The 27953-nt window shown below is 36.8% G+C and overlaps 1 protein-coding gene across 1 annotated transcript; it reads left to right on the forward strand.

Moving 5' to 3' along the window:
• The first annotated feature begins 1776 nt into the window (after positions 1 to 1776).
• Positions 1777 to 27668, forward strand: LOC139965748 (differentially expressed in FDCP 8-like). Its single transcript, XM_071968421.1, has 13 exons — positions 1777 to 1927; positions 3882 to 4850; positions 11399 to 11523; positions 16814 to 16963; positions 17868 to 18015; positions 18513 to 18577; positions 18844 to 18943; positions 19589 to 19716; positions 21460 to 21573; positions 22932 to 23012; positions 23564 to 23704; positions 24223 to 24332; positions 25035 to 27668. The coding sequence occupies exons 2-13, from the start codon at positions 3914 to 3916 to the stop codon at positions 25135 to 25137; spliced, it is 2202 nt and encodes a 733-aa protein (XP_071824522.1). The 5' UTR covers positions 1777 to 1927; positions 3882 to 3913; the 3' UTR covers positions 25138 to 27668.
• Positions 27669 to 27953: the final 285 nt, after the last annotated feature.

Genomic DNA, 27953 nt, shown 5'->3' on the forward strand with positions numbered 1-27953 from the left:
CATTTACCAAAAATAGACCATTTTTCAGATTTTTTAGACCTAATTCTTACATGGAGACCCATCCAAATTTATTTTGAGTATTTTTGCTCAATCTTCGGAATTTCCTTCCGAAAATTTCCATATTTTTTTCAAATTTTCTGGGTCATACTATCACTCAAATCAACTATTCAAAATCTATTTTGTGATCGGTGACCATTCATCCTACGAATCTGTGCTAAATTGACTCGAAACAACACGAAAGTTAGGTAAACTACCATTTAGCGTTTTCTGGGGTTTTATTTTCGCAAAACTAGGGTTTTTTCGTCAACTGTCGCTGGTAACACTGTTCATTACATGCCTGGATACATGACGGACTGTGCGGACCTGGCATCGTTGAAGCCAACTCCCATGTAGTGGGGTCTGCCAAATCTCCTTCCCTCTCATCAGAATGAATGAAAGATAAAAAGTTGGATGTCCAAAAGTATACTTTTGGATTTTTGTGCTAGGTTCCAAGGCGGTGTACACCCCACATGTCCAAGTTGATCTGTATCTGGTTAAGTAAAAAGCACCCTATATAACATTTTCCATAGTGCAGTCGAAAGAGCTGAGGGTTTGAAAAAAATAATGCAGTGAGAAAGAAAATCTTTCAGTGATGAACATTTGTATACAATGAAATCTTCACAGAACGTCTAGTATAATCTACTAACTGGTATAAGGAATTGTTTATCCTTTTAATTATATGTATAGTTCACAATAAACAACCATATATAGTCAGGTAGTAATTAAAGAGATATTAATTGAGATTCGAGTTTTCAACTAAGAGTGTAGAGATATGTTAAGGGTTTATGTTAGTGACACTCATTTTCTGCAATGGAAGTTTCCCTTTAAATACGTCCAAGTGGATTCACTTGGAGCTATGCAGTGTTCCTCCTTGTTCAGCAGACCAGGGATGTGACTCTCGTCAGGCATGGAAAACAAGTGTCAGTACATGCCACTGCCACAAGCAGTGCTGTGCAACTTGGAGACGGGGAGTTTGGGGGGGGGGGGGTTAAGTCCTTGTGCAGGAGAAGAATTAGACCACTGCTATTCATGGGTGTTCACCCCCTTTTCAACCACACACCAAAAATATCAAGAGTATGTATTAGCACTATCTAATAACAGACCTAATTTCCAGTTACAAAATGCTCCAGAATGTGCAATATGACAGGAGTCTGCTTTCAGGACTCCATGGAAACCCTTCTTCATATGCACCTTTGGTGCTTCCACATAGCTGGTTCATCCCCAACCTACAAATCACTCGGGACTCTTTTTTAGAATCGACTAACCCCCTCCCCAACCGTTTGCACTCCACTGACCTCACGCTTCAAAAAGTCGTAGAAATATCATTTATTTCGTTTGCACCGTTACAAATGTCCACCGTTGGCGGAGTGTATAGCCTAGTGGTTAACGCCGGCGTCTCCCAGTCATGAGATCCCCGGTTCGATTCCCCGCCGACAGCAATGTGTGTCGTCTGGCAAGGGTGTTGTTCAATAACAACTTCCTGACATGGACGTTAAATGGATGTGTGCCGAGAGATTGGCTTCGGTCAGCTTGCGAGTCTACAAGCCTCCATGGCTTCTTTCGCGAGTTCCTGCTTGCGGGAAGATCATATATACATACATACATACATACATACAAATGAGCAGTACGGTAAGCCTTGGGTAAGGGCCGTGATGAATGACCAGCACATGCCTGTACCGTCAAAAATCAAAACATAAGATGACGCAATCAGTGTGAGTCGCATACGTGCTTGTAAGTTGTATGGTATGTACTGTATGTCATACTTAGGCAACAGATTTACAACACGTCGAGACCGTAACGTACTTTCAGAGCGACATCACAATCACTTTGTGTGCCATACCCGGCGTTCGACTTTAAAGATTCTTCTAGTTCCTTGCCCAAACTTCTGGTAAGAACAGTATTAATAAGCAGTTTGTTAGTCTTGGGACTAACTATGTAGTTAAATTTGTTGTCCGCGTCTTAGTTTCATTACTCGTTGGTTTCGAAGTAGGATAGCCTATGAATTAGTATGATGAATACAACACATATTACGTGTAGGGGTAACGTTAGGCTTATGTGACATCACTGCACTAACTTAGCATTTAGAAAGCTTAGGCTAACTGGCGATGAACAATAACTAAGTAACACTTACAAAAGTTACAGTGCTAGTTAAGATATTGTGTAATGGTCATGTGGACGATACAGATACAGGGACTCGGGTTGAGAAGGGAACAAGTTGTTTGGATTTCGCAGGATCTATCACACTGCTTAAAAACTAATGTTTGCTGCTGATACTATACTCAATAGACTAACTAGCAGTAACATCAGAGCATCATGTCTTACTTAGGTATGTTTTTGATTGATTTGTTAGATTGCTACAAGTTGTCTGCAGGCTTTATGGCATATTTCATACTTGCTGACCACAAAAAGGCTTTTGTCAACTTTGGTTCAACTTGGTAGTTTGAATTGTGCCTAGGGTGTTACATGTTTCAGTGAGATGATACCAAACAAGGACACAAAGCTCATTCTCCTAACACTAACAATTAAGCCTAATTAGCATCTAACTAATTTCTAACTCTACAATCAGTTTTGGTACTATTGTGTTATATATAATCACACAATCATTATGGTGTGTTTTTTTTTGGCCAAATTTTGCCTATTCAAAGAGATCGAGAGAATGAAAATTCAAATTCAATTTGTTTTATTATTATTCTGTTAATAATTAAAATATTCATCAGATGCATGGGCAGACAGATGGATTTACCCATGCCTTCATAATTGCTCACCTAATGGTTTTTAAGGCAATCAACATGTCCAGCACCATTCTATCTCTCTCTCTTTCTCTCTCTCTCAAATGAAGTTTCCCTAGCAGAGTGAGCCCTTTAAAGGACACATTTCACAAATATACTTGAGTCATTAGTTGCTTCGTTAGCAATCGAATCCATGACTGTACTGAGACCAACAAACTTGTTCGCTGTGTGTATACAATTTATTTGCAAAGTGATGCATATTGGTAGTAGTGACCAAAAGTAAACTTATACTCTGCAACCTTCTAAACAGTGTCTCGAAGCTGCTATAAGAGAAAATAGGGTGTTAGGTATGATCAAGGCTTGGAACCCACATTTTGCAAAGGATAAAGAAGTACTCGAGAAGTTCCAGAGGAGGGCTACTAGGATGATTGGTTCCTTAAAGGGTGTTCCTTATTATAGGCGGTTACAGCAGCTGAATCTCACCACACTGGCGCTTAGGAGGTTACCATGTTGCAATGGTAGCAAGTCTAATAGAAATTGATTTGGAAAGTTTTCTGGGTAATCACCTTGCATTGAAACATCAAACATTTTGTAAAGGTTTGTGTGTTCAAGTCATATACTCTGGCTGTATTTTTACAGTATGGGCACAATATCATGTATGTCTCTCGCAAGTGTGGACATATGTGGGGCCAAGGGCTGAATGAATATTGCCAAACTGCTCCCTTAGATCTTTGAGAAAATTTATCAGTAACCATTTCTAACACAGTTTAGTACCCAGCTAATGAACCATTCTCTGGCCCATTTGTCTTTGTCAAAACAAACAAACAAACCCCCCCCCCCCAAAAAAAAAGAGAGAGAAAAAGAAAAGCACAATTTAACCATGTGCAATGCTATTGTTGTCTGTGCATCAAAATGAGTATAAGTGGTTGAATAGAATAGAAAATACCCTGGATATATTAAAAATAACTCTGGTCTGGTTCCACCAAAATCCTACTGTACCAACCCAAGGGCCATTTTGCATGGTCTAAACAGGCCCTTGTGGTCCTTAATATTAGGTCTGCCCTCTTGAACGAAATATTTTTGCTCACAATACCTTTCTATTCTGTCATGTAGGTTCCATCCAAGGAGTGAATGCGTTATTCTTGATGTCTGTCCAGTGTGGTAAACCACAGACATTTCAGTCCTCAGCTGCTCTGGTAAAGCTGACAGGAGTCTGTGACACATTCTCTGATTCAACAGACGACGAGGAGGTTCAAAGCCCCCCACCACCGGTGACAGGGTCCCCCTCCCACAAGAACGACGACGACTCTCCCTCGTGGGTCACCACCAGTTGGAAGAGCGACTCTGGGTTCAACTCGGATGTAGGTTATGGCGTAAACTTGGAGCAAGATGACCAAGAGTCGCAGGTATCGGATTGGCATGGGGGGTTTAGTGCTACTGCAACAGAACAAAGCCAGCAGCCAATCATGGGTAGCAGAGGCCCTGTTGTTTCAAACACGGGTAAAGCCCAGCAAGAAAACAGTAACAAAGCATCAAACCACTTGACCACTTTTGACGGTACAAGGAATCAAGAAAATACTTCTACCCATAGTCAAACAAACAATGCCACAATGGTGGAAAACAAGAAAGTGTTTCAATTCGTGGCTCCTGTTATAAAGCCATTCTCACACCCAGGAGAAGTGAAATCACCACTCGCTACCCCGGAATCTTCCACAACTGTTAGAGGAAATGAATCATCCATATTTACATTCAATGAGAACGTTGATCAAGTATCAATACGTGACCATAATAAACGAGTGGATATACAGGCTGAGAATTCTCTGAAGGGGAATCAGAGGGTTGGTGCAAGCACTTTTAATGGCAGGGTATCTGATTTGATTGAAAAATCACCTCCTAGGAACAATGCAATTCTACCTCAGAGAACTAATCCTTTCAATAAGGTTCCTCTTATAGATGAGGGTCATTTCAATGTAACAACAGTCCAAACAGTTAGGTCATCAGAGAATGCAGATAAAACATTTTCCATGGACAGTAATTCGTTATCAGAAACCTTCCAAGACCATGACCGAAGTAACCCTACAGGTAAAAGTTTTAATTTGTAGATGTAGAGATATATTTTGTAAATATCAATTCTTCTCTAGGCATACTTTCAGTGTTTTTAATCCTGTGAAATTATTAAGTATATAATAATAATTTATAATTTATAATAATAATTTATTTTATAAAGCGTAAAATCCACAAAAGTGCTCTAAAACGCTAAAAACGCCAGCAAGCGTTTGGATGGACTCATAATATGCAGCTTAATCTAAGTGACATTGATGAATTTTTTACTGAGGCCAAAGAGTAACATGCTAATAAATGAAGTCTTATATGGTTTTTTCAAATATTCTCTAAATCTTGATTGATGGTAAGAGTATGATGCAATGAGAGAAAATCACTTTAAATACCCTTGCTGATAATATTTACTAAAGATGGTCATAATATGTGATGTCATTGGGTGAAGTAACACTGAGTTACACAAATTGAAATGCCTTTGTTTACACTGAAGTAGTCTTGGATAGAGACCACTAAAAAGTGGTCATTCATAGAAAGACTGAAAGGGCTGAATAAACCATGATGTCACACAGTCACAGTTCATATTGTGTAATCAACAACTGTCACATGAGTGAGTATGTGATAGAGATTAGTGTTGCTACGATAATCGTTTTCAGTATCGGTATCGGTGGATATTTGCAATATCGGCAGCATATCGGTATCGGTAAAATTTTGCCTAATTGCCGATAACAGCAAACCGATATTGAACTTTTCTTTTTAACAGCAGAGCTACTTCTTTATACTTGCAATGATCTGTTAATCTGCCTAAGACGATCCATTTCTTTAGCGTCAGTTAAACTCAGATTCATTTTCGATTAATATCTATGGAAAGCTGACCCTCCGTAACCTCTAAAAACATGTCTACGGCGCGCGAATATAACCAATGACCTTCGTGAACCTTGGCCTACACACAGCATTAGTGCAGCATATATACACTGTACTAACCATTCATTTTCTCAAAGTCCGTGAAAACCTTGAACATGATGTATAACTGCACAGTTCAGCAGTGTTGGAAAACCTTGTTCAATTTCCTGCGAACACAAAATACTGACAACTTTTTTTATTTAAATTGTCACGAAACTGATAAATTTTAAAATGACAAGTTAGAGTACCTATGTAATGTTATAAAATGAAAAGAGATTTAATCTGTCTTTCAATCTTTAAAAAGTGCATGTTACAAAACTTCCGATATTATGAAACAAACAACGTTCAGCAAAGCCCTGTTTCTAGACTGCCTAACAATGAATAGCGTGCACTATGCGTACATTTTTACAACTGCAGTGCTTAATCCTATACCCAACTACCGCGGTACATGTGCTGCAAATTTTCCCAGGTACCTTCCCAAACAACTGTGAGCTCATCCCCTGTGTAACACCTGTTTGTTAACATTTTTTGGCACGTTGCCAGGGAACTTTTTAGTTACGTGAGATCCGTAACCGCCGAGGTGGTTAGGCTATTTGCTATACACTTAACTATGGTAGGATATTATTTTTTTCCGTATTTTTGGAAATTCTAGAAAAAACTTCCTTTCCCCCCGCTTAACAACAGATGTGGTCTTACGGTATATTCATAAATGGATGCACTAGAGCCTTGTTTACATGACATTAGTTGCATTTAGTACGATATGCCAGTTTTGCGTGAATTTTTCGAAAGTGTTTTGCTCGAGTTTCGTAATATTTGAAAAGGTGTACCACCTTACTTTCCGTACACAATTGGTCATTTCTCTACTGATTTTCAGTTTTTTTTTCTCTATACGGTCAAGAGAATAAGTTGTACATTGATAAACTCAATAAATTATAACTTTTACATTGTGATCGACAGTTCGTAACCTAATTAAGATGCAATTTTGCAAGCATACGTTAACACTGTAAGCAACTTGTAAGTCTTTACGATGTTAAGGCTCACATTTACTGCGTCCAGTTTATTTTGACTGTTAAAAAATATCGGTATCGTATCGGTATCGGACCGATATTGGGATGATAATATCGGATATCGGCCAAAACCGATATTGGTGATATCGGCGCAACACTAATAGAGATACTGCTGAAGGTTATGATATACCATTACACACAAATTGTCATGGTTATCCATACAGAACTCTTTGAGTCAAACTGACAGTTGCACAACATAAGTCAACTTTCAAGAATTTCAAGGAGCTTATCTGGCCCATGAAAATGGAAAACAAAGATAACATCACTAACGATATGCCTTCCGTCATGTATGAATCAGTGAGTAAACTCACACTGTCTATGTTGTTTTCAACTCAGAATGTGAGGACCAACTTCCAAGTTTACTTATCATTCTGTCATAGATACAATAGTTTGGACTGCATTAAAGATGAACGATAGTGATTTTTCAGCATCGACGAAAAAATACGATTTTATTCAAGAGTATTCTAGTTGGTTTCCATATTACACATGTGAAATTTCAAGTCAATCCGATGTTGGGAAAGGCTTAAAAAAAATTCCTAAACTCGTTGATTTTTTAAACAAAAATTGGGCTTTTCGCGAACAGCGATATGATGATCACGTGATCTACAGTGACATGTGACGTCATTATGATGATAACAAAGTGAGCTCGGCGTAGTGTACTTCAGCAGTGTGCACTTAGTGTGTAAGTTCAGTTGCAACCTACTCTATATTGGACTCGACAAACAACCTAAACCATGCAGAGAGGAGATTTGATACACTGCGTGAGACATTTAACGGTCTAATTTTAATAAGGTGTTATTGTTCCTGCTTTTACTTGTCGTTTTAGTGAAGCCGACTGCCCCAATGTAAATTACGGAATAATTGGTCATAGAGCCATCTCGGGCCCAATTGAAATTTGCGTGTGGCAAGGTCACTAAAGTAAAAAAAGTTTGAAAGATTGATGCTTTTATGCCGCATTATTTATATATATCCCGATAAATGCAACAGTAAGTGTTGGATCGAACTGGAAGACATGTCAGACGTGAACAACCTAATGACTATGTGAGGAGAGAATCCACGTGCAAATTTCAATTGGGGCATGGACGGCGCTTAGGCAGAGTCTTTTTGGGCAGAGATGTGTTCATACCCTCCAAACCACTATGTAATACGAATAGGAAATGTGTGTATGCTCGAGCGAAACAAAACATCGTGTAAGTATTACTTACGGTAGCGCACACTGTCACTTATGTTTGCACAGTGTGAAAGTACCGTTTGCGGACCTACGTGAAGTTGGGCTAGAATACGATTCCTCCTGAAGCCCAAACCACGAGGCATGCATGTGAATAAACGCAATAGGCATTGCATGTAGTGAGAAAATTGTTCGAGCTAGACTAACTACTCACAAGGGCGGCGGAAGCACTTTTAATCTGGGGGGGGGGGCACCGACGTCGAAGGGCACTTTGCAGAAATTCGATTGGACTGATGCAGCCTGATATTTAGTACCCTTTATAACTCTTATTGTATTATCTTATCTGCGTATACACATCACTCCATCAATGCCCGCCCCCCCTCCCTCCCCACCCTCAAGGAAAATATGCATACTAGCACTGCAATATCCAATGTGCAAATTGGGAAACAAGGAACAAGTTTTCTTTTGAGACAGAATGATGTGAAATCATGCTAGTTGCTAATGTAGGAACTTCCGAATTAGAGTTTATTTCTTGTTAATATCTTAACAAATTTTTTCCATTCGAAATAGCTTTGAGTTTGACCCTCAGAAATTCATTAAAAGTCAGGGGCGTAGCAAGGATTTGCAAAGTTGTATGCACGACTATCTGAGCGGAGCGCCACCATCGGTTGGCGCGGAGCGTACAAGAAAATTTTTGGTTTTACAATGCCCTAAGAACACGGGCCGGAAACGGCCCTTCCCGTGTGTTCATTCTGGTTCCCTGGCCTCTTGCTAACTTGAGACACCTCAAGTTTTATGTAGAAAAAGGGCACATTTTTAACCTGAGGAAAAGTGGGGGGCACATGCCCCCTGTGCCCCCCCCCGGTTCCGCCGCCCTTGACTACTCGATTGAGTTCAAATGCGGTTGTATTTCAAGCTCAATGAAACCTTTCTGTTGGATTTAATGACGCACGGAAAAAGGAACGTTTATGTCTTACAGTAGGCCTAGTGCATACAAGCGAATCTACTTAGTTTAGAACTTTGGATTTTCTTTCGGATGTTATACTAAACTACGTTTGAGACTATCATCACTATTGTTATTGTGCCAGTTTGACTGGTAAGTGAGCACATTCATACATCACTCTGTATAAAACCCGCCAAAAACGTGATCTTGAGATTTACGTTACTTTGGGTCAGCTTGCGAGTTACCCCTTCAGATATTGGGAAATCGTTGCGAAATCGCCGCAAATTTCGTAAAAAAAAACTTGTAAACACGTGGTGAAGAAATCAAGAAACACCATGATATTCATTATCTATTATGTCTTGAAGATTACGCCGGAAAATAACAGTTATGCTGACACGAAATGCACGCACAGCTCCGTACTGAACAGTTCACAACAGAAAAGATCATCACAGTGACGTCATTCACTGACCTGAGGGCTGTTCAAGGTCGTTGCAGTGTTTGCAAATTCCTAAATTACGGAGACGAAAAAACGATGTTTTAATTACCTTTTTTATAACTTTCCGGTGTGCTATTTGGAAAATTAAAAAAATATGTTGCTTGGTAACATATAAACTACATTATATGTGAAAATGAGAGATTTTTTTTCTGTCACTATCGTTCTACTTTAATTTCACTTATCTAAACGCTCTCTGATATGGAGATATGAGTTTACTCTCTATTAACTAATGTCCAATTTCTAGTTTCATTGATGTAGTAGTGTGTCATTCATCTTTAATAGCAGAGTGAAGACTGTAAAATTCTACTACTCTCCTAGAAGTTACAGGAGAGAGAAGTTCATTGTCCTTTTATTTTTAGTGGGATCACCAGACTGTGAACTTGCACTACAGAATTGTTGATGCACGGATCACTGCCAGGCCGGATCACTGCCACTCTATCTTTAGGATTGTACTATTGTACTGTAACTATTGATGCATACTGTAGATACACAATAAGCTGGTCAAAATTACAGCACTCTTCTACAGAGCAAGGTTATCGGGATTTCACTTTTATATTTATATCTTTTTCAGTAGTAGTGTAACATGGTGCAATCTTGCATTCTCAGATAACTGTCATCTTCAAGAATAGCTTTGTATCAAGCCAGTACGCAACTAATGTAGTGTTCTTGATACTAAACCCCAACTGAATAATATTCTGTTATTGAAACAGAAACTACAGTATATAGGACCACAAGGATGATAATTCACCTCATCGTATATACCTACAGTAAAAGTGATCATAAACAGGCCAAATATAGCTTTGATGATGACCAAAGATTTGGGCTAATTCTGTCTATGGGACTGCTCTTTATAACTTATTAAATTCAATCTGCAATATATATATAGTTGCTGGTCTAACCAAGTGTATACAGTACAGGTGTGTGAAGGATTACAATTTATAAAGCAGTGTTTGTTGTGTTTAGTGTGATGACTCCACTGTACTCACTCTGCCATCAGTCTGGGCCCAATGGAATGTGCTATAGATAAAGTACATGTTTACTTGATGTATGTTTATTATATTGAATACCTGTATATGCTCTGTACTGATCTCTAACCAGCAATTGTGAACATGAATGTCATATGACCTTCAAGTGCTCCTCAAAACAGTTGAATATAAAGCAATAAAAGTATTGCTGTGATTAAACAGCTCTTTTACCAAAGTTATTAGGTAATACACATTTTGTATTTTAACTTATACTGTGACTAATGTAGTACAATTCATTAGCCCAAGCAAGTATTGTTTAGGCCTGTTCCATTTTGAGAGTGGGAGGTGTTTTAGCATTTTCATTTCTTTCTTTTTTTTTTGTTCGTAGAAGATAAAATTGTCTGGAAAGTGAGCGCCTAACAAAAAAAAAATACAAAAAAACCCCCAACTGTTGCAGCATATGTTTCTTGATGGCGAAAGGTTTAGAATTGATCAAATTATTGATATATAGCTTGCCCATTATTGATCGTTTAGTGTACTGACAGTAACAAAGGAGGGTTGTATTAGTTTCATCAAATTTAATGTTATTTTGAGTATGTACACTCAATAGGTATGATAACATTGCCGGAAATTGGCGAAAGAAACACAAACAGGAACTTTATGGGACATTACTAAAATCAGCCTTTGTCTTTGAAAATGAGCTTTCAATATAATCATTCAGTTTAAATAATAAAATAAACATAATAATAGACACTTGATAGGATCAAATTCCATCTGTTGCTGCCATACCTTTATTATTCAACAAAGAAGACATTAATAACTATTCATGAAGTCCACGCTAAGTGTTGGTTCTAGTCTGTCAATTAAAGTTAAGTCTAGAGCAAAGTCCACACAGATGAAAATGTCCTGTTGGAAAGCTTATGTGATGACGTCACCTACGTAGTAGTAGTATCATTAGATGACTTACATTTGCCTCATATAAGACAACTGTCATTAATTAACTGTATTAATTAACTGTTTGGATCTCACGCAGGGTGGAAGGAGGCAGCAGATGATGACGCCGAGATGGACGATGAGTTTGCCCTCTGGGAGCAAAATGTTCTTGACATCATCACTGAAAGCCTTAATGTTGAAGAGGATTATTTCTCGCAGCCAGAGGTAGGTTAATACCGTCTTTGATGCAGGTGTTGTACCACAATGCATTGCTCTTGGACATTTGACTTGCTAAATTTGTCACTTTCCAAGGCTGCTAGAGCTGAATTATGAAATTTAGATTTAGAGAGAATGGATTTGAGTAAAGAAAGTCATTTCCATTGTCTGGGAGTAATCATCAAGCACCAGGTGGAATTGGATAGCTCACCAATTCGTCAGGTATATTATATATATGTTAATGATGCACCAGAATCGACCTTAAGTTTGCTCATACACATAAAATATGCATTTCATTACTTCTCTCCTCATTCGCCTTTATCTGCTCCCTGTATGCTCTCCTGCCCTAATCTACAAACTTTGGTAATACATTTGGTTTAATTTGTTGTTGCGTCACACCACTATGCATCATACATGTGCTGTTTGCATTTTATGATCAAGGTATGTAATTATTCATGTTGTTTTTTTTTTTCCGTTCCCGAACATTTCACAGTCCATATAGAGAGTTTGTGACATATGTCTGATTCCCTCTGAGTAGACTCTCTTCACCTTAGTCACTTCTTTGTGACTTCTTAGTCATCTCATTGTGAACTAACCTCTTTTTCATATTAATTAGTACCAGTACTTATCATATCAAAAGTCTACTATTTTAATTGGTGTCTTTGCTCAAGCTTTATGATTATTCAAAAGGAATTTTTCAAGAGAATTTTTTAAGCTAGTGAGTTACAATGTAATACAAATTAACTAGAACCATTCACATCAAACATTTAAGGAAAATAAGTTTTTTTGTTTGAACATTTGTTTTCCATCCTCATAAGTGTACCTGATAGAGCCAAGAGTGGCCACCAGCAAAAAGTACGAGTGGGCTTTTAAGAGGTTCGTTATAAAGTCACATCTAGTGTACAAATCCCATGCACACAATCTGATGTCTGGTATAACGTGTGTTTGACTAGCAGTAAATATACCATCAATTTTAGTACCCATCACAGATTGTTTGCAATAAAAGGCTCAGATTATTATCAGCTGTTCACATCAACAACAAGCAGATTAAATATTTATTTCAGGGGATCCGGACCCTCACTTTGTGTTGCGAATTATGAAACGGCTCTGTAAAGAGTTAGTATTAAACCTAACAACATAGTGGAACTGAGAACTGAGTTAAAAGAACTGCAAGCAAGTTTTGTACTCGGAAAATCTAGATTTTGGAAACGTGCCATTTCTTTTGGTTGTGAATTGTTTTGGACAGTTTGTTTGCATAGTTTGGGATTCATAAACACATGGCTGTGTATCTGTCATGTGACCGTAAATCATATTAATCTTGTTGTTGTCGTTAAAGTACTCTTGGTCAATGCAATACTTTGCAGGGACATTATAAACGATATTACATTTCCAGAATAAAGTGTGCGCGGTACCCCAGAGGATTTCTAAGAACGGTACACAAAAGCCTACATTGAATGAAAGCGTGCTAATATCTTAATTTAAAAGCTAACAAAAGATAATTTGATGTTTTGGATTTCCCTGGAGATGGTGTTCAGGTTTTGAGCTAAACCAAGAGAGATAGAGGTAGGTGATGTTAATCCTTGCTGGCCAAATCCTATGTGGATTTCATGATTAAGTTTCACTGTTATACACAGATAAGGCCTGAATAGCCTGCCAGAGGATATATAATTTAACAAAGAAAGTAGATGGTTTTAGAATTGCCTTAGATTTCTACCTTCATTAATCATTAGCTGTGCATAGCAGATGTTAACCTCTTTCCCTGTTATATACAGTAGGACTATACAGTAGGACTCTTCGATGAAGAATTTCAGTCCTACCTTTTACCTGATTGCTCTATTTCTGTTTTAAGCATGAAAGTTTGAAAGGAACTGCATTGATCTCTAATATGACATACCCCTGGTAGCATGTTTTAGGGTTTCTAAGTTGTTAAGAGTTTAGATCTTGTAGGCATTATACAGAATACAGAGTTCAATGTTACCAGTAGATCCTTGGGGCAAAGTGTATAATCAACTGCTACTGTGGGTTAGTTTTTTCTCCCTCTCAACAGTTACATAAATTCTCTTTACCATTCTAGTCACAATTGGGATTTCCAGTGTGTGTGGGACACATTGTATCATCACATTGCCAAATACATTGTTGAAATATCCAGGTAGATGTCCACAGATGATCTGTTGTATAACATGTGTCAATATGAAGCAGCAGTATCATGAAATTTATAGATAATACTTCTTTTTCACCTTTAATGGATATTGGGTCTACTACTACTAATAATACTACTACAGTACAGTATGTGTACTATGCGTACTACTTGTAATTGTGGAAGTAAACGCAAAAACCCGAGTACGTCATCAGCTATCTTGTTGTACAAGTTCTTAAATCTTGCCAGCAAGGTGGAGGTGTATTGCAATAAAATTTGGCTGTACCATGAAGAATCAGACATTGCCAGGAAACTTAAAAGTTCAAATACTGTAATAATTGTACACTTCTACTCCTTCTTAATAAGAAATGTCTCACAAAAGCAGTTATAATGTAGAATAAAGAAGAACGAGAGGGAGGTAGAAATTCTTTGTCACAAGTTTGCGCATAACACAAATTCTAATTGCAAACCAAATGATGATGATGTGCATGGTGGCCACCCCCCCCCCCCCCATGCATGTATTGGAATTGCAATAATATACAACAGTATGCATGATATGCAGATACATCAGTATATTTAACGTCATCTCACAACACATTTCCTACATACCTAAAATAACAACAAAATGTATGTTGAGTTGATCACAGCCATGGCAGTTAGAAACAGAAAGTCAGAAACAGAAACAGAAAATTTCTAGAAAGCTGTATATGTGGCAAATCTGTGGGTCTTCTGAAATATGAACACATCTATATTTAAACTGGAGTATCGTGGAAACTGAAACAGTAACTAGCTTCTTCTGTACCTGGGTAGTTGCCAACTTGTTCATTTCTCTTCATATATAGGACACTGTGTCAACTGTGCCAAGTGTATTAAATATACATTGAAACATTAAGAAAACTCAGCAAGATGTGAAAGTTACTCAACAGGAAGGAAATGGCATTTGAGTTCATCGTCTCATTATTTTCCCAGTACTTTGTATTTTCTGTGGGTTTGTCAACGGCTCTTCATTAGGACTCGCAATCTCTTTTCATTAGCAGTACTCTTTTGAATGTAGCAGTTGCCTATCTTTTGAGTCATTAATATATATGCTTGTTTGTGAGAATATCCATTCATATTTTCTGACGGTGTACATACTGTAAGTACAGCTTGTTATTATATTTATTTTTTTCGTATGCTTTGTATATGTTTATATGTATACAGTACTGCCCAAATTTAGGAATCTTAAAAGTTGAAATTGACTCTTATCAGAGTGATTCACTGTCTCTTTTTTCTTCTTTTTTTCTCTCTCCATTTCATTTTGTGTCAGAATTACACATGTTTATGCCTTATCACATTTTAATCCTGTTGTTACTGTTCTATTGACCTTTGTTTGGTCTAGTAATAAAAGTTATCATTTAGACCATGCCTACCATGTAAAGCATATGAAAGCTGATATATGCTGTTTTAAATTGCAATAACGGTAAATAATTCTGGTCACTCTGGTTCTTTGGGATGCAACAGAATTGCATCTTTTCAAGTCTGTGCAGTATATTTCACATGGAGTTACTACAGTGTTTATCGTAAAGTTGACCTACTGTGTATAAACCTGTCATGCATACTCTAGTCTATACTGACACTGTATGAGAGTTCTCGTCCCCCATGCTTGTTGTACAATCTAATTATCTCAGGTACTGTACTCGTTCATTGAGAGGAAGTAACTCTGTTGTCAACAAAACACATAGGAACATTGTATTTACATTGAGTGACCAATGGTTTATTTTTATACTCAAATTATTGAATATTGTGAATAGAAACTGAAAACGTTCTCTCAGACAGCTAGAGGGAAAGGCAATGCAATTACTCTACATGACTGCACATGTGCGTTAGGCTTCCTTGTCTGGTTTCCTGTCAGACCTCTTCCATTTGCTCTGGACTGATACTTGCTTTCATTTTCATATTTGAGAACATTTTCATTTTAAACTTTCGCGGCAGCTCTTCAGTGGTACAGTATTGACTGTGTATCATATTAGGGGAAGGGAGCAGGAAGGAGGTGGCAGAATAGATGATGACCGTTTGTGATAGTGGTTTGTTTGACTGTTTATGGAACTGGTTGCGTTTGACCATTTGGGGTGTGGTTGTGTTTGACTGTTTGTGGTAGTAATAGTGGTTGGGTTTGACATGGTTTGTGGTTCCATTTGACATGGTTTGTGGAAAGGAATGCGTTTGACACTGTCTGTAGTAGTGTATGCATTTGACACTGTTTGTAGAAGTGGTTGTGTTTGACACTACTTGTGGTTGTGGTTGCGTTCGACACCGTTTGTGGTAGTGGTTGCATTTGACACTGTTTGTAAGTTGTGATGAACTTTTACCACCTTCTGCACAAGTTAATGAGTAAACTATGTTCATCAAACTAGTCCAATGAGTAGCGCCAGACATGTGTGTTCCCTGTTGAAATGGTTAATTTTCAACTTGTCACTAACTAAACACTAGACTGCCTGCCTCCAAAACTGCAACTTTTTCATGGTAATTAAGTACAGCTTCTCTCATGTGTGTAAATCTGTAGGATGGGTGTTTGTCAGTGCTGTTGTGTTTCACTACTTTGGAATCCAAACCTACCGATACCTACTTCTCGATTAACTTTCGGACGACATTAAATTTTGTAAGATTTCTGTCATCATTATAACAATTGCAGTTTTGTTAGATATGGCTGAATATTGTTCATATGTCTATCAGCCTGATTTGAAGGAGCCTGGCTTAGAAATCTTGCTTTAATTTAAAGTTAACTCTGTGGTTCAAATGTGTATGACAGTCTGTTTAATAGGAAGTTATTGCGATGTAACACGGAACTGAAAGGCACGTCGTAACCATCAAAATTTTGTATCGAAGCTGCCCTCATGAATTCCTGTTGGTATTAATGAGTAACCAAAAGGTTCGTTAACGATAACAGTTTAGTCTGTTGTCAGCCTGTATACCCTGGCCTTAATGAATGGACAATCGCTAAGTGTTTTCTTTCCTGCATTTGTAGCTGGAAATGATTAATGAGTAGTAGATTACCTACATCCAAGGGTCATTTTTTTCATATTTAACTACTTATCAGCCAAATTTCAATCTTTATTTTGGAAAGAAAGAGTATGGACAACAGCAACCAGTTAGTGTGAATAACTGCTCTCTTGTTCTCAACAGGGCTTCTTCGGATACTCCCGGAATGAGGAACTGGAACAAGCTATACAGAAATACAAAGAGAAAGTCATGAGTACTCCGGAGGATTCCACAAAACGACAAGGACTCGTCAAGAAACTGGTGCAATTACGGCTGAAGTTACAAGAACTCAAGGTAAACATAGTTTTTCAAAAGTCTCCTGCCTTGGGACAATATTTGCTAACTCTTTGTTTCTTTGTCTGTATTGGAAATGATAACATAGAAAAGACTTGCTCTGGGGTCACTGCTATCATCAGCAGCCTAACAGTAATAGATTTATTTGGGAACTGTTGGGCTAAAAGGTGACTTTTTTTTAGTGACATTAAGGTTAACAAGGGGATATATTAAATATTGCTTTTATTGATGTAATATTGTGCAACTTTCAACGTATAGTTTTAGTGGCTGTAGTCCTACTATAGAAAATGTATGTATACTATAGCTTCAGTTCAATTAATATCAGCATTGCTAGTAGTTACTTAGCCAGGGGGGGGGGGCTAGGCTGATGCCCCACAAATATCTGTCAGGCACCCAAAAAAGTTGTCAGAATTTATTCCTAGTAGGTCATGTCTAAATCCCTAGAAAAGCATTGATCCCCCTAAAAGCAGATGTCTAGGTATGTCCCTGAATGCTAGTGCATGATTAGTTTTGTCTCTGATAGAATAATTGTAAAGAAAGTTGTAAAGGGTTGTAGAAATGTAAACAATTTCAAAGCTCAGTTTAAATTCAACATGTAAAGGAAACACTCAACATTTGTAAAATTGACTTCCTTGTTGAGACAATTTGTAATACAACATAATGTCAACATTCAGGGGATTGCTTGTGCGAGCACTTATCTGTAAAATGTCACAAAAACAGCACATTTCAACTTTCAACGGTATTCTACTGTTACTCCAGCCTGGTGGCTTATCAATATTCTGCATTATTTTATATTATTTTAATTTGTTAGTGTTAGCAATGTAATAAAGTACCACTCGCTGAATAACACTTTTTTTCAGAATATCATTTAAGTAGGATTTGTTTTCTTTTTTTAACTTTGCAGGATGAACCAGAGGTAGAAGACCATGAAAATAAAAAGGTTCTTGGCCACCTGTTTGCCCTTACCAATAATGGAAAGACCCAGCCCAGCAAATGTGATGTCTGTGCCAACAGCATGTGGAGTAGACTACGGCCTATTTATCTATGCAAAGGTTAGCAAAAATGAATATTCATAGACCATACACAAAGACAAAAGATTCAGATCTTGTGAAATGTCTGAGAAACAATGAAGGCTAGATGGATTGGACCGGGTAGTGCTATGAACATGTTTCTGATAAAATAGCTCAGCTTAAAGAGAGTTTTTTTCCCGTGTCTGTGTAGAACCTTGCAAAACTAACAGCAGAGATTTGTATCAGATAAAATAGCCCAGTTTAAAGAGACTTTTTCCCCCCTGTCTCTGAAGAACCTTGCAAAACTAACAACAGTAAGAGGGACTTGTTTAAAATAAGTTTGACTTGTTTTAACTCATCTTTCCACTATCACTTTTTCTGATTCATCATAATTTTACAAAATTACCCTGTGATTTAGTTTGCTCTTGTTTAACTTGTCTCCAACACTACTTTCCTCTGTCTCTCTAAATAACATTACTCTTTACAAACAATTCTCTGTCTACTAAACTATTTATACATATCTTCTTTTTCATTTTCAGAGTGTGGATTTTCTTGTCATCTAAAATGCATTGATATAGTGAAGAGACATTGTGTAGCAGTAAAGGTAAGATAATCAAAATGAAAAAGAAAGCATGGTTCTGGTAATGTTGACACTGAAGAGATCTATACAACAAGCCAAGAAATGCTTCCATAATTAGTGCAATATGTAAAGTATCCACACATGAAATGGTAACGCACCTCGGTGTAAATCTCATGAAAGAATTGAAAATGCTTCTACTCCTGTTGGTACATAAGTGAAATGAAATAAACTGGTCATCATATTGAATGCCTTCTCACCATTTATAACTGTTTCTCTTCCCTGACTGACAGTTGGCAAGGAAAGCTGCCTATGAGATGTCTATATGTCCAGAGGTGGGCCTAGCTGCCCAGAAGTACCGATGTGCTGATTGTAAAATTGCCATTTCTTTCAGTAAGTCTCTCTTAGGGTCATTTCAATGCATTAAAGTGTTCGTAGGAGCCTAATCACATAAAGTCTTTAACCCCCGATATGACGGTTAACCTGAAAGTAACACATTTTGCATTCTTCATCTTAATCAAACCATTAATACCACAGACTATCCAAACTATAGAAGTATTTGCCAGTGTAACTGAAATCAAACCACTGACCAATAATTTCAGTAAAAATTCTGTATTTTGGACAGACATTACTTTCTTTGGCATAAGTTTAAAATTATTTCAGGCACAGGAATCAAAGACCAGCTACTATACTGCCTCTCAAATAAATTGAGGCTTCTTCGCGAGTTCCTGCTTGCAGGAGGATCTAAAATACATACATACATACATACAATTGATTTTAAAAACATTAAAAAAATTGAAATTGAATCGCCTGACTATGCTATATGTGAATGGAAATATCGATGACTCGTAAGTTACAATGCATGAATAGTTATGCACAAAATTATTCACAATAAGGAAAATGTCAGTGAAACTTTCAACCCAACAGTGTTCGTTGAAGGTACAGTTTGTAGAGTTATGTACTGCAAAGATCACCTGCTGCTGATCACAGCATTGAAATCATTTTTAAAAAAATTTAAATTTGTTGTTCCATCAATAGAGGGTGATAGTGGTGAGCCGAGACAGTGTGATTATACCGGCCTATATTACTGTCAGACATGCCACTGGAACGATGTACAAGTGATTCCTGCCAGGGTTGTCCATAACTGGGATTTTAGCCCCAGAAAGGTAAAAGAAATTTCAAATTTCATCGACAGAGATGTCTTATTGAAATACCGTACTGACATGGCTATAAATATTAAATGTTTAGCTATTATGCTTATAATTTCTTATAAAATTAAATGGGAACGTTGGAATGTAAGTTGTCTTTCAACGATGTTTTTTGTTTTGTTTGGCGTTATGTGTTAGGATAACCGTAACCAGAGTTTAAGTATAGATATGTCATTGTCAGACAAAATACGAAACTTTGAGTGCAGATCCTGTTTCCATTTCTAATCATGCTTTTAAGGTAATCATCTGTGAAATATGCTGAGTGCCCTCAAACATATCGGCTTGTCAGTCCATATTTAATTGTCAACGTTAGTCATTTTTAAAGTTTTGGGGATTTTGTTTCTAAGGAGCTTTATGCTAGATTAAGTAGTTCAGCCTCTGATATTTAAAGCATTAATGTGTCAGGGCATGTGGGGTGGTAAAGCAATACAACCAGAACTAATAAACTGAGTTATCAGTGTTCGGCATACCAAAATTAAAATCTGTGCTTATCAGCAATTTTTGAAAGAAAATTCTGCTGGCAGGCAGTGTGAAGTTTAAAGGGAAGATTCCTTCTCAATATTTTATTACTAACTTTAGATAGAGGTAGAATTTTTTTCTGAAGGTGACTGATTTTATGTCAACTAAATCCTATTGTTACTCCAGGAAATGAATCCCTGTCGATGGTTTGTGATCTCAACAAACATGAACCTTCCTTTTGTTGATTTTGTAGCAAAATGTGATGCATTCTGCATGTTTGCTTAGCTGGCATCTACTTCCTCCATGAATTACAGGGTTTCTATATCGCAAATGAAATACCAAAGCCATTTCCGGCACTTTACTCGACACAATTGAAGTCACTAAATCTGCCGTTGGCCTAGACTTTGATCAAATTCTGCCAAAATTTGTAGCAGCAATTTTACAAACCTTCCAAGTATTTACTCAACATTTTTGTAGCAATTAATCAAACTCAGACGGTGTTTTGGAGTTTTTGTCCAAAAGAATGTTAATTAGAGAATAGGTGATTATTTCAGTCATAAGTGAAACTTACGTCGCCCAGACACTTTGTGTATAGTATTAGTCACACTCAAAGGGCAGATTAGAAATTACCAACAATTTCGATCAGCAACTTAAGTATCAGGGTATAATAAATTAATTATCGCATTGCAAAAGGCTATGGCAAAATTGGGCAGTTTTTCTATACAAATGCAACGATATATACCGTTTTTTGTATTATTATTATTTTTTTTTAAGACAGGAACCAAAGTAGTTAATAAGTTCAGAGAGACCATCAGATTGTGATTTCCAAATTGTTTTGCAGAAAATTTACAACAAATGTCTAAGACAAGTTAACAACAGAGGTAGAGTGTATCCCTTCTAAAGTGTATCCCTTTATTGTAGTTCTTGCTATGCTATATCCTGTTATATATCCCTGCTAAAAACCGCTGGAGTGTTGCTCATTTAAATGTATTTCTGTCGTTTGAGTTATTGTTCTTACCAGAATGCCACTCTGAATCCATCGTTTCATAAACTCTAATAACCCTGTCAAACACATTGCTGTTTTAATGTTATCCTCAACTACAGGGTCCACACTGTTCTGCTGTAAAAGCTTGAAAAAACGGATCGTTATAACATTTTCTCATACAAATTTGTTGGGAGACTCTTGTGGAATTGATACAAATGTTCTGTTGTGAATATATTGCTGAATTGTTTCACCTTCAGATATGCCGCCAGTCCAAACAACTTTTAGATCTAATGATGAACAGAGTGGTGATCAACCTTAGTGACCTCAATCCGGGACTTTTCAATCGAGTAGAAGCCTTGACGAATATTAAAGTAAGTCACTCTCTCTCTCTGTCAGGAACTGTACATCTATCTGTCTCTTTCCGTCCGGGCTTTTGTACAGTTTGGTTTGTCCTAGCAATGCTTCCCAAAAGAAGGAAATTTGTGATGTCAAAGATTGGCCTATCGAATGAGAAACAGTAGCAGACTGTGGCTCACAATGAATTATTTTCCAAGAAACAGTTAAACTATTTTGATATGAATCCATAATCTTCAGGTGATTTTATCTCACACACAAGAACAATTTCATTCAGTATGATGTAGATGAAAGGAACATGGGTCGGAAATTCATTTGTTTGGTTATAGTGTGTGTGCAATGTTTTCTTTTATGGATGTGTTTCTTTCTGTTCTTGGGCGAATTTGTTGATGCATGTTGCCAGTTGTGAAGGGTCGATAAATGCCGAGCCACTGAGTTTACTCTTAAAGGTCACCAGAAGGACTTAAAAGGTCACCAGAAGGACTCTCAAGTATGCTAGAAAGTCAAGAGTTACTTGTCCCTCAAAACTGAACAGGATTTTTTTATTCTACCTTCAAACCAGTTTCTCTAACAGATATGCTTAATAATGCCATACTGTTTTGCATATTTAAATAACACAGTCTTGCATAGTCTGTTGCTACAGAAGTTGTCAAACTTTAAAACACAAGAATGATAATGGATTCATATTTGTGCCATATTTTGCAGACCCATAGAAGGAAAACTCAAACATTTCTACCTGTATATCCAGAGAATAAACTATATTTGACTGCTGTAAGAAATGATTATTCATCTCAGTTTAGTAGTAAGATTGGTTAACACCCATGGACTCACAGCAAATATGCAATCCAAATCCATTTCAGGTTTGTTGCTCAGATTATTGTACAGAGAAAACAACACACAGTACAGTAGTAAAAAAAGCATAATGTGAGGGGCAGTAAACAGAGATACTATTCACATGGTAAGTGACCATGATGCAAAAAAATAAACTAAAAACCAAAGAAACTTCAATTTAATGAAAGATACTGAAAGATGACAGACAAGAAAGAGACAGAAATGAAAACAAAAAGAGAGAAAAACAAAAGAGAAAGAGAAATAATAAGAAAGGGAAAGATCGGAAATGAAAGAAGAATGTGTTAAAATATATTGCAACAGGAGAAGACTAGGAAGGAGGGAAGCTTACAAACAATTGCTTAACAAGGTTCTGCATTGAGTTTCATTTATTGAAAAATTAAGTAATTTAGCAGAAATGTGTGGAAAATGGCTGACATTAGTCAGGTCGGTGGTAGCAGCTGATATATATCACATAAGGGAACAATATAGATATTATTTGTGTTTATCGCAATTGTGATTATTGTTCTCTTTCTCTTTCTTCCAGAAATTACGAGAAGATATATTAGTCATGAAAAAGTACTTTATTTCTTGCAAGTATGCTAAAGAGGCCCGACTCCTCAGAATGGTGAGAAACACGCTCCGTTTTTAGTCGTAATGCTTTCAAGTTGTACCGGTAAGGTATCTTACCTGTATGACAGATTTAATGTGGTCAACACTATCCCCTCAGTTGATAGATTTATAAATGTTCACAAATTTGCAGGAAATGCCTATGGCCATTTATTTCAAACATGTGGGAAACAAAAATACACCGTAGCTCTTTTTCAGTATTATTAGGGTAAGTAGTTGTTATTAACCTGTATGCAGCAATTCCATGTTCTTGAATAACTCATTATAGTAAGCTTATAGTAAACCAGGGAAGTATTTGCGCCGCTTGAGGAAATCCTTGTCTGATCACGAGCCATATTCCTTGAATTCCCGCCCCCACAGAATGACTGTTGTGAAAGGGATACTTCATCAAATGACAGTAACAATATTTTGCACAGTTTACCTCATTCTTAAAAATAGAAAGCATTTTGTCCTTTCCTCCTCTCTCCTCTCTTATTTTTTTCTCATTTGTTTGTTCAGGGAAGTACATAATAAACTAAAACATATTTCTTCATCTTGTTTATCCCTCAGCTGGAAGACAGGCCACATTTTGTTGAAGGTTCTGTCCATTACACTGTAAGAGATTTGATGGAGACCCAAGAAGACTTGCTGTTCGACTCTATCAAAGAAACGCACAAGAGATACTCACAACATATCAGGATAGAGTGTGATGTGAGTGGTCATCTATGGAGAGTTTTATTATAAGCTTTATCTCTCTCTCTATCTCTGACAAAAAGCAATTTATTTGAGAAGCATTTGACTGTGCATAATGGTGCAAGAGGATGGCTTAAAGGGACCCTGCCGAAATGTAACCCTTTCAGTAATAGGCAATAGCCAAGCTAGATTCTAAAGAAGACCAAATCCCCCCCCCCAACCTACCACCTACCCCACTCCACCCCCATCATATTTCTCTGGACTCCTTTGATTTTACTCTATTCCTACTTCAAATAAACAGAGATAATTGAATTGTTTCAGATGTCTATGGACAAGTTTGTTGATCGTCTACAAAAGGCCAGAGGTCTTAAGAATACACAAACAGCTGAGTAATTTATGAAGTAAAGAAGTATCCTTACTTGGCTCCTATTTTGACTTATTAAATCCATGTTGTTGATCAGTTGCTTTAATAATAAAAGATATTAAGTTTTCAGAAGGAAGTTAAATTATGATTTATTTTGTTACTACTCCCTTAGTTATGCCGTGCCAAAGGATTCATCTGCGAGCTATGTCGGGCAGAGGAGCTGATATTTCCATTTGATATTATAGCCATCGCTTGTAGTCAATGTTCAGCTGTTTTCCATCGGTAAGTCATAACCTTTGACATATGGTATTTGGATCCTGTGTGTCATGCATAGCATAGGGCAACTTCAGTGGATTGCATTCCATTCCTCTGAATATGTTTGGATTCAATTTCTTTCATTTTAGTGTAAAGTGTGTTACTGCAATGTTGTCTATGTAATTAGGAGACTATGAAAAATGTGCCATGTGGCTAAATTTGAATAAATAAACAGAGTAAACAGAATAGTGTAGTAATGAAACAAAAAGTGAGGGAAATGTGGAAAGTTTGAAGTGAAGAAAATATATGGTAGTAGTAGGAATGTAGTGTGTTTACAGCACAGTGTGTTGTGCCTACAGAATGTTGTCTAAATAGCTATACTGATGTAAAAGATATAGACAATTAGAGCTGCTTTTAAAGGGCATGGCAACACATGCAGAAAGCCAAGGTAATACATAGGAAAAACTATATGTAAGTTATAGCAACACATGCAGAAAGCGAAGGTAATATGTACGACAAACTATATGTATTTAATGACAACACATCCAGAAACCAAAAGGTAATATGTATGGCAAACTATATGTATTTGATTTCAACACATGCAGAAAGCCAAGGTAATATTTACGACAAACTATATGTATTTTATGGCAACACATGCAGAAAGGGAAGATAATATGTACGACAAACTATATGTATTTGATTTTTTCATTTTTTCATTTGACTAAACAGGGACTGTTTCTTTAAGAAGAATGGAGTCTGTCCAAAGTGTGAGAGGTTAGCCAAACAATTAGCAATCACAGGAGTGAGTTTTGATGAATCAAGTCCAACGTGATCCACACCAGTGGATCTCATTGCGCCCAGTGTGATCCACAGATTTGGGAGTCAGGCCTAACATTGGTCCAGCGGATTAAATTAAGCCTATCGTGATCCATTACAAGTGGATTGAATTTGAATTCATTTAAAATGAACATTACTAAGGACAAAGATGCAGTATTGTATTATATACATATATATCTAGTATTTTGAATAACAAGGAATTTATAACATATTTGGAGGAAAATTAAGCCAATTATGTATGAAGTGTTTTCCTTTTAACATAAGCTTTTCTCGGAAAAGAAATTAACTTTACAAGTGCTGCTGCAAACTGTTCACAGACCACAAACTGTTCAAAGACCACAAGAACTAATTCAACATCAGCATAATATGTTTTTGACCCTATTACCCCTTATCAACCAAGACTTCAGCCAACTGACATACAAATAAAATTCACTAAACCTATACCTATGAAACTTCCCCAAAAATTCCAGTAATATTTGCATGTTAACATAGTAGTACTGTTTATTACAAATTTTTTACAATTTGTATTAGAGTCTGGACAAAAGTTAAAATCCAAAATGTATTTGCCATAACGATCAGTAACGGACAATTTGTTGTTAACCAGGGTTATTTCAACCGGCATTATTGAACAAAGACTGCTTGGTAACTCTTTAAACAGGAAGCTGTATGTCGCACAAGATTCCTCTTTTACTCTCCCTTTGTGTTCAGTTTAATGATTTGTAGTTTATTGTAACAACTGTGTGTATCTATCATTATTCATATCCAGAAATGGTATTCACTTGTTTGAAATGTAATGCAGCTATTAACCTTACTCAAAAATTTAATTTCCAATGAAATTTAAATCAAAATTCTACTGCAAACGGTGGTCACATAGTCGGCAACTTAAGTGATCAAGGTCTTTGTTCAATGTAACCAATATAGTCCTTATTTTATAAATAAGATGCCAGTATTTTTAACAAACCTTTCACCGCTTTAGCAAAGAAAATGCTTTACGTTCTGTCTTTCAAATGGGAGTAGAACGAGATTTGGTTCTCTAGAATAAAACTCACAAGTTTCTTTCGTGTATAAAAATAAATTATTTTGATGTGGATGCTACATTTAGCAAAGTTCGAACCCACTGAAACTTTTTTTCCGTGAGTCAATTAGTTGTTATCAAGATATAACCTAGCTATCCTGCAATTCCTTTCAATTTATTATGTTGGTCTTGGGCTCTGATTGACTAATATCGTGCCATGTGACCATTTCACATAAGTTGTTATCTGTACATTAATGCATTGCAAACTTGATCAGCATGCATTAATGCCTGGTAATGCAGCACTTTATGACAATAGTGATAAGTTTTGCTTATAATAAATTTGAACCTCAAAGAAGTACAGTTTGTAAACATTCTGGCAGTCCATTCTTTTATCTGCACTAAAAAACCAAATATCGCATCTGAAGAGTTTTACCTCAGTCTGAAAATGTGAAGTTAGAGTCTTCTCACTATCAGCAGGGGTGGATCCAAGTTTTTAATGTAGGGGTATCTGTGGGACCTCCTCCCCCCCCCCTACCCCCTCACAACAAAAAGTACAATTTTAGACATGAAATGAGGCTATCTATGTCATATGTAGTCTATAAAGTAGGCCTATGATAATGTCTACAGATATGGTGGAGCCATTAACTGCTTTCATATTTTGTTGTGTGTGGGGATTAAAAGGGAGGGGTGTACACACCTAATACCACTCCCTGATCCACATCTGATGAGTGGAGTGGAAATCTCAATAACTTGTCTCTAAACCTGCAATGGTCCAGCTACATTCTAAAGATCACCAAATCTGTTCCTGTTATAACTTTGTTGTTGATTTTTCTGTGAAATGTCTTAAAGTTGGAATGCCTTGAAATACATGAGCTGGTAGTGTTCTTTGAATTCAAAGCCTAACTGTAAGGTAATTTAAATAAAGATTATTTTCTTTCTGTGGATGAATAATTAATACGGTTTAAAGACAAAGGCATCTATCTACTGCTTGTCACCCATTACTATTTCACTTATCCTGCTGTTGCCTGATACAGATGTTGCATAAAATTAACATTTTTTTGTTAAACAATCAAATTTAGTCACAGAAAGATGCCAGTTAGAATTTGCCCTACAAATTGATTTCTGACAGACTTAGCAAGCAGTGTTATATCGTGAGAAAAGATTCCTACCCTTGGATTAGGATGATGGCTCCATATGTAGACCAGAAGAGTAATTCTAATTTACATAATTCTAATTTACATAATTCTAATTTACATATTTAAAAATTTCACTTCAACATAGCTAAGGTGCTATAAATTATGAAATGCCTAGATGATTGTCTTTGTTTGTTGTTATTGACATGCTGTTATGGATCTTAAAACAATGGTTTGAATGCTTGCTCTATTATGGATTATGATGCAGCCAATTGTTGTCTTATATTTTCAGTTTTCTACACCGCATCAGTCTCCCAAAAGGAAAGAAGCCTGTGCAATGAATGATATTAAAAACAAGCAATTTGTATTGAAAACTGACGTTGGTCTAACTTGTTCTGTTTGCTTACATCTACAGACATTTTATTGTTGTTTGTTTGTTGTTGTTGTGTTCAATATGTTACCAAGGAGAGATGGTCAGTGAGCCTATCATCTCTCAGAGTCCCAGGTTGTTAAATAAAGTCAATCAACCATGTTGAAAGGAAAAAAATTAACCCCGTTCAAAATATGGCTTAAAATATGGAAAATAGGAAATTTGCAATAAGTGGACTCCTTAGATGAATGTTATAATTAGGAAACAATGCCTTCTTAAATAGTTACCTAATA

Source organism: Apostichopus japonicus, chromosome 3 (assembly GCF_037975245.1).
Source record: "Apostichopus japonicus isolate 1M-3 chromosome 3, ASM3797524v1, whole genome shotgun sequence".
NCBI classification, from domain to species: domain Eukaryota; kingdom Metazoa; phylum Echinodermata; class Holothuroidea; order Aspidochirotida; family Stichopodidae; genus Apostichopus; species Apostichopus japonicus.

Excerpts from the sequence above, each read along its gene's own strand:
- LOC139965748 (XM_071968421.1), top strand. The coding sequence starts at position 3,914 with ATGTCTGTCCAGTGTGGTAAACCACAGACATTTCAGTCCTCAGCTGCT. Across the intron at positions 19,717-21,459 it reads GGGATTTTAGCCCCAGAAAG|ATATGCCGCCAGTCCAAACA; the intron begins GTAAAAGAAATT and ends TTTCACCTTCAG. Across the intron at positions 24,333-25,034 it reads TGTTCAGCTGTTTTCCATCG|GGACTGTTTCTTTAAGAAGA; the intron begins GTAAGTCATAAC and ends TTGACTAAACAG.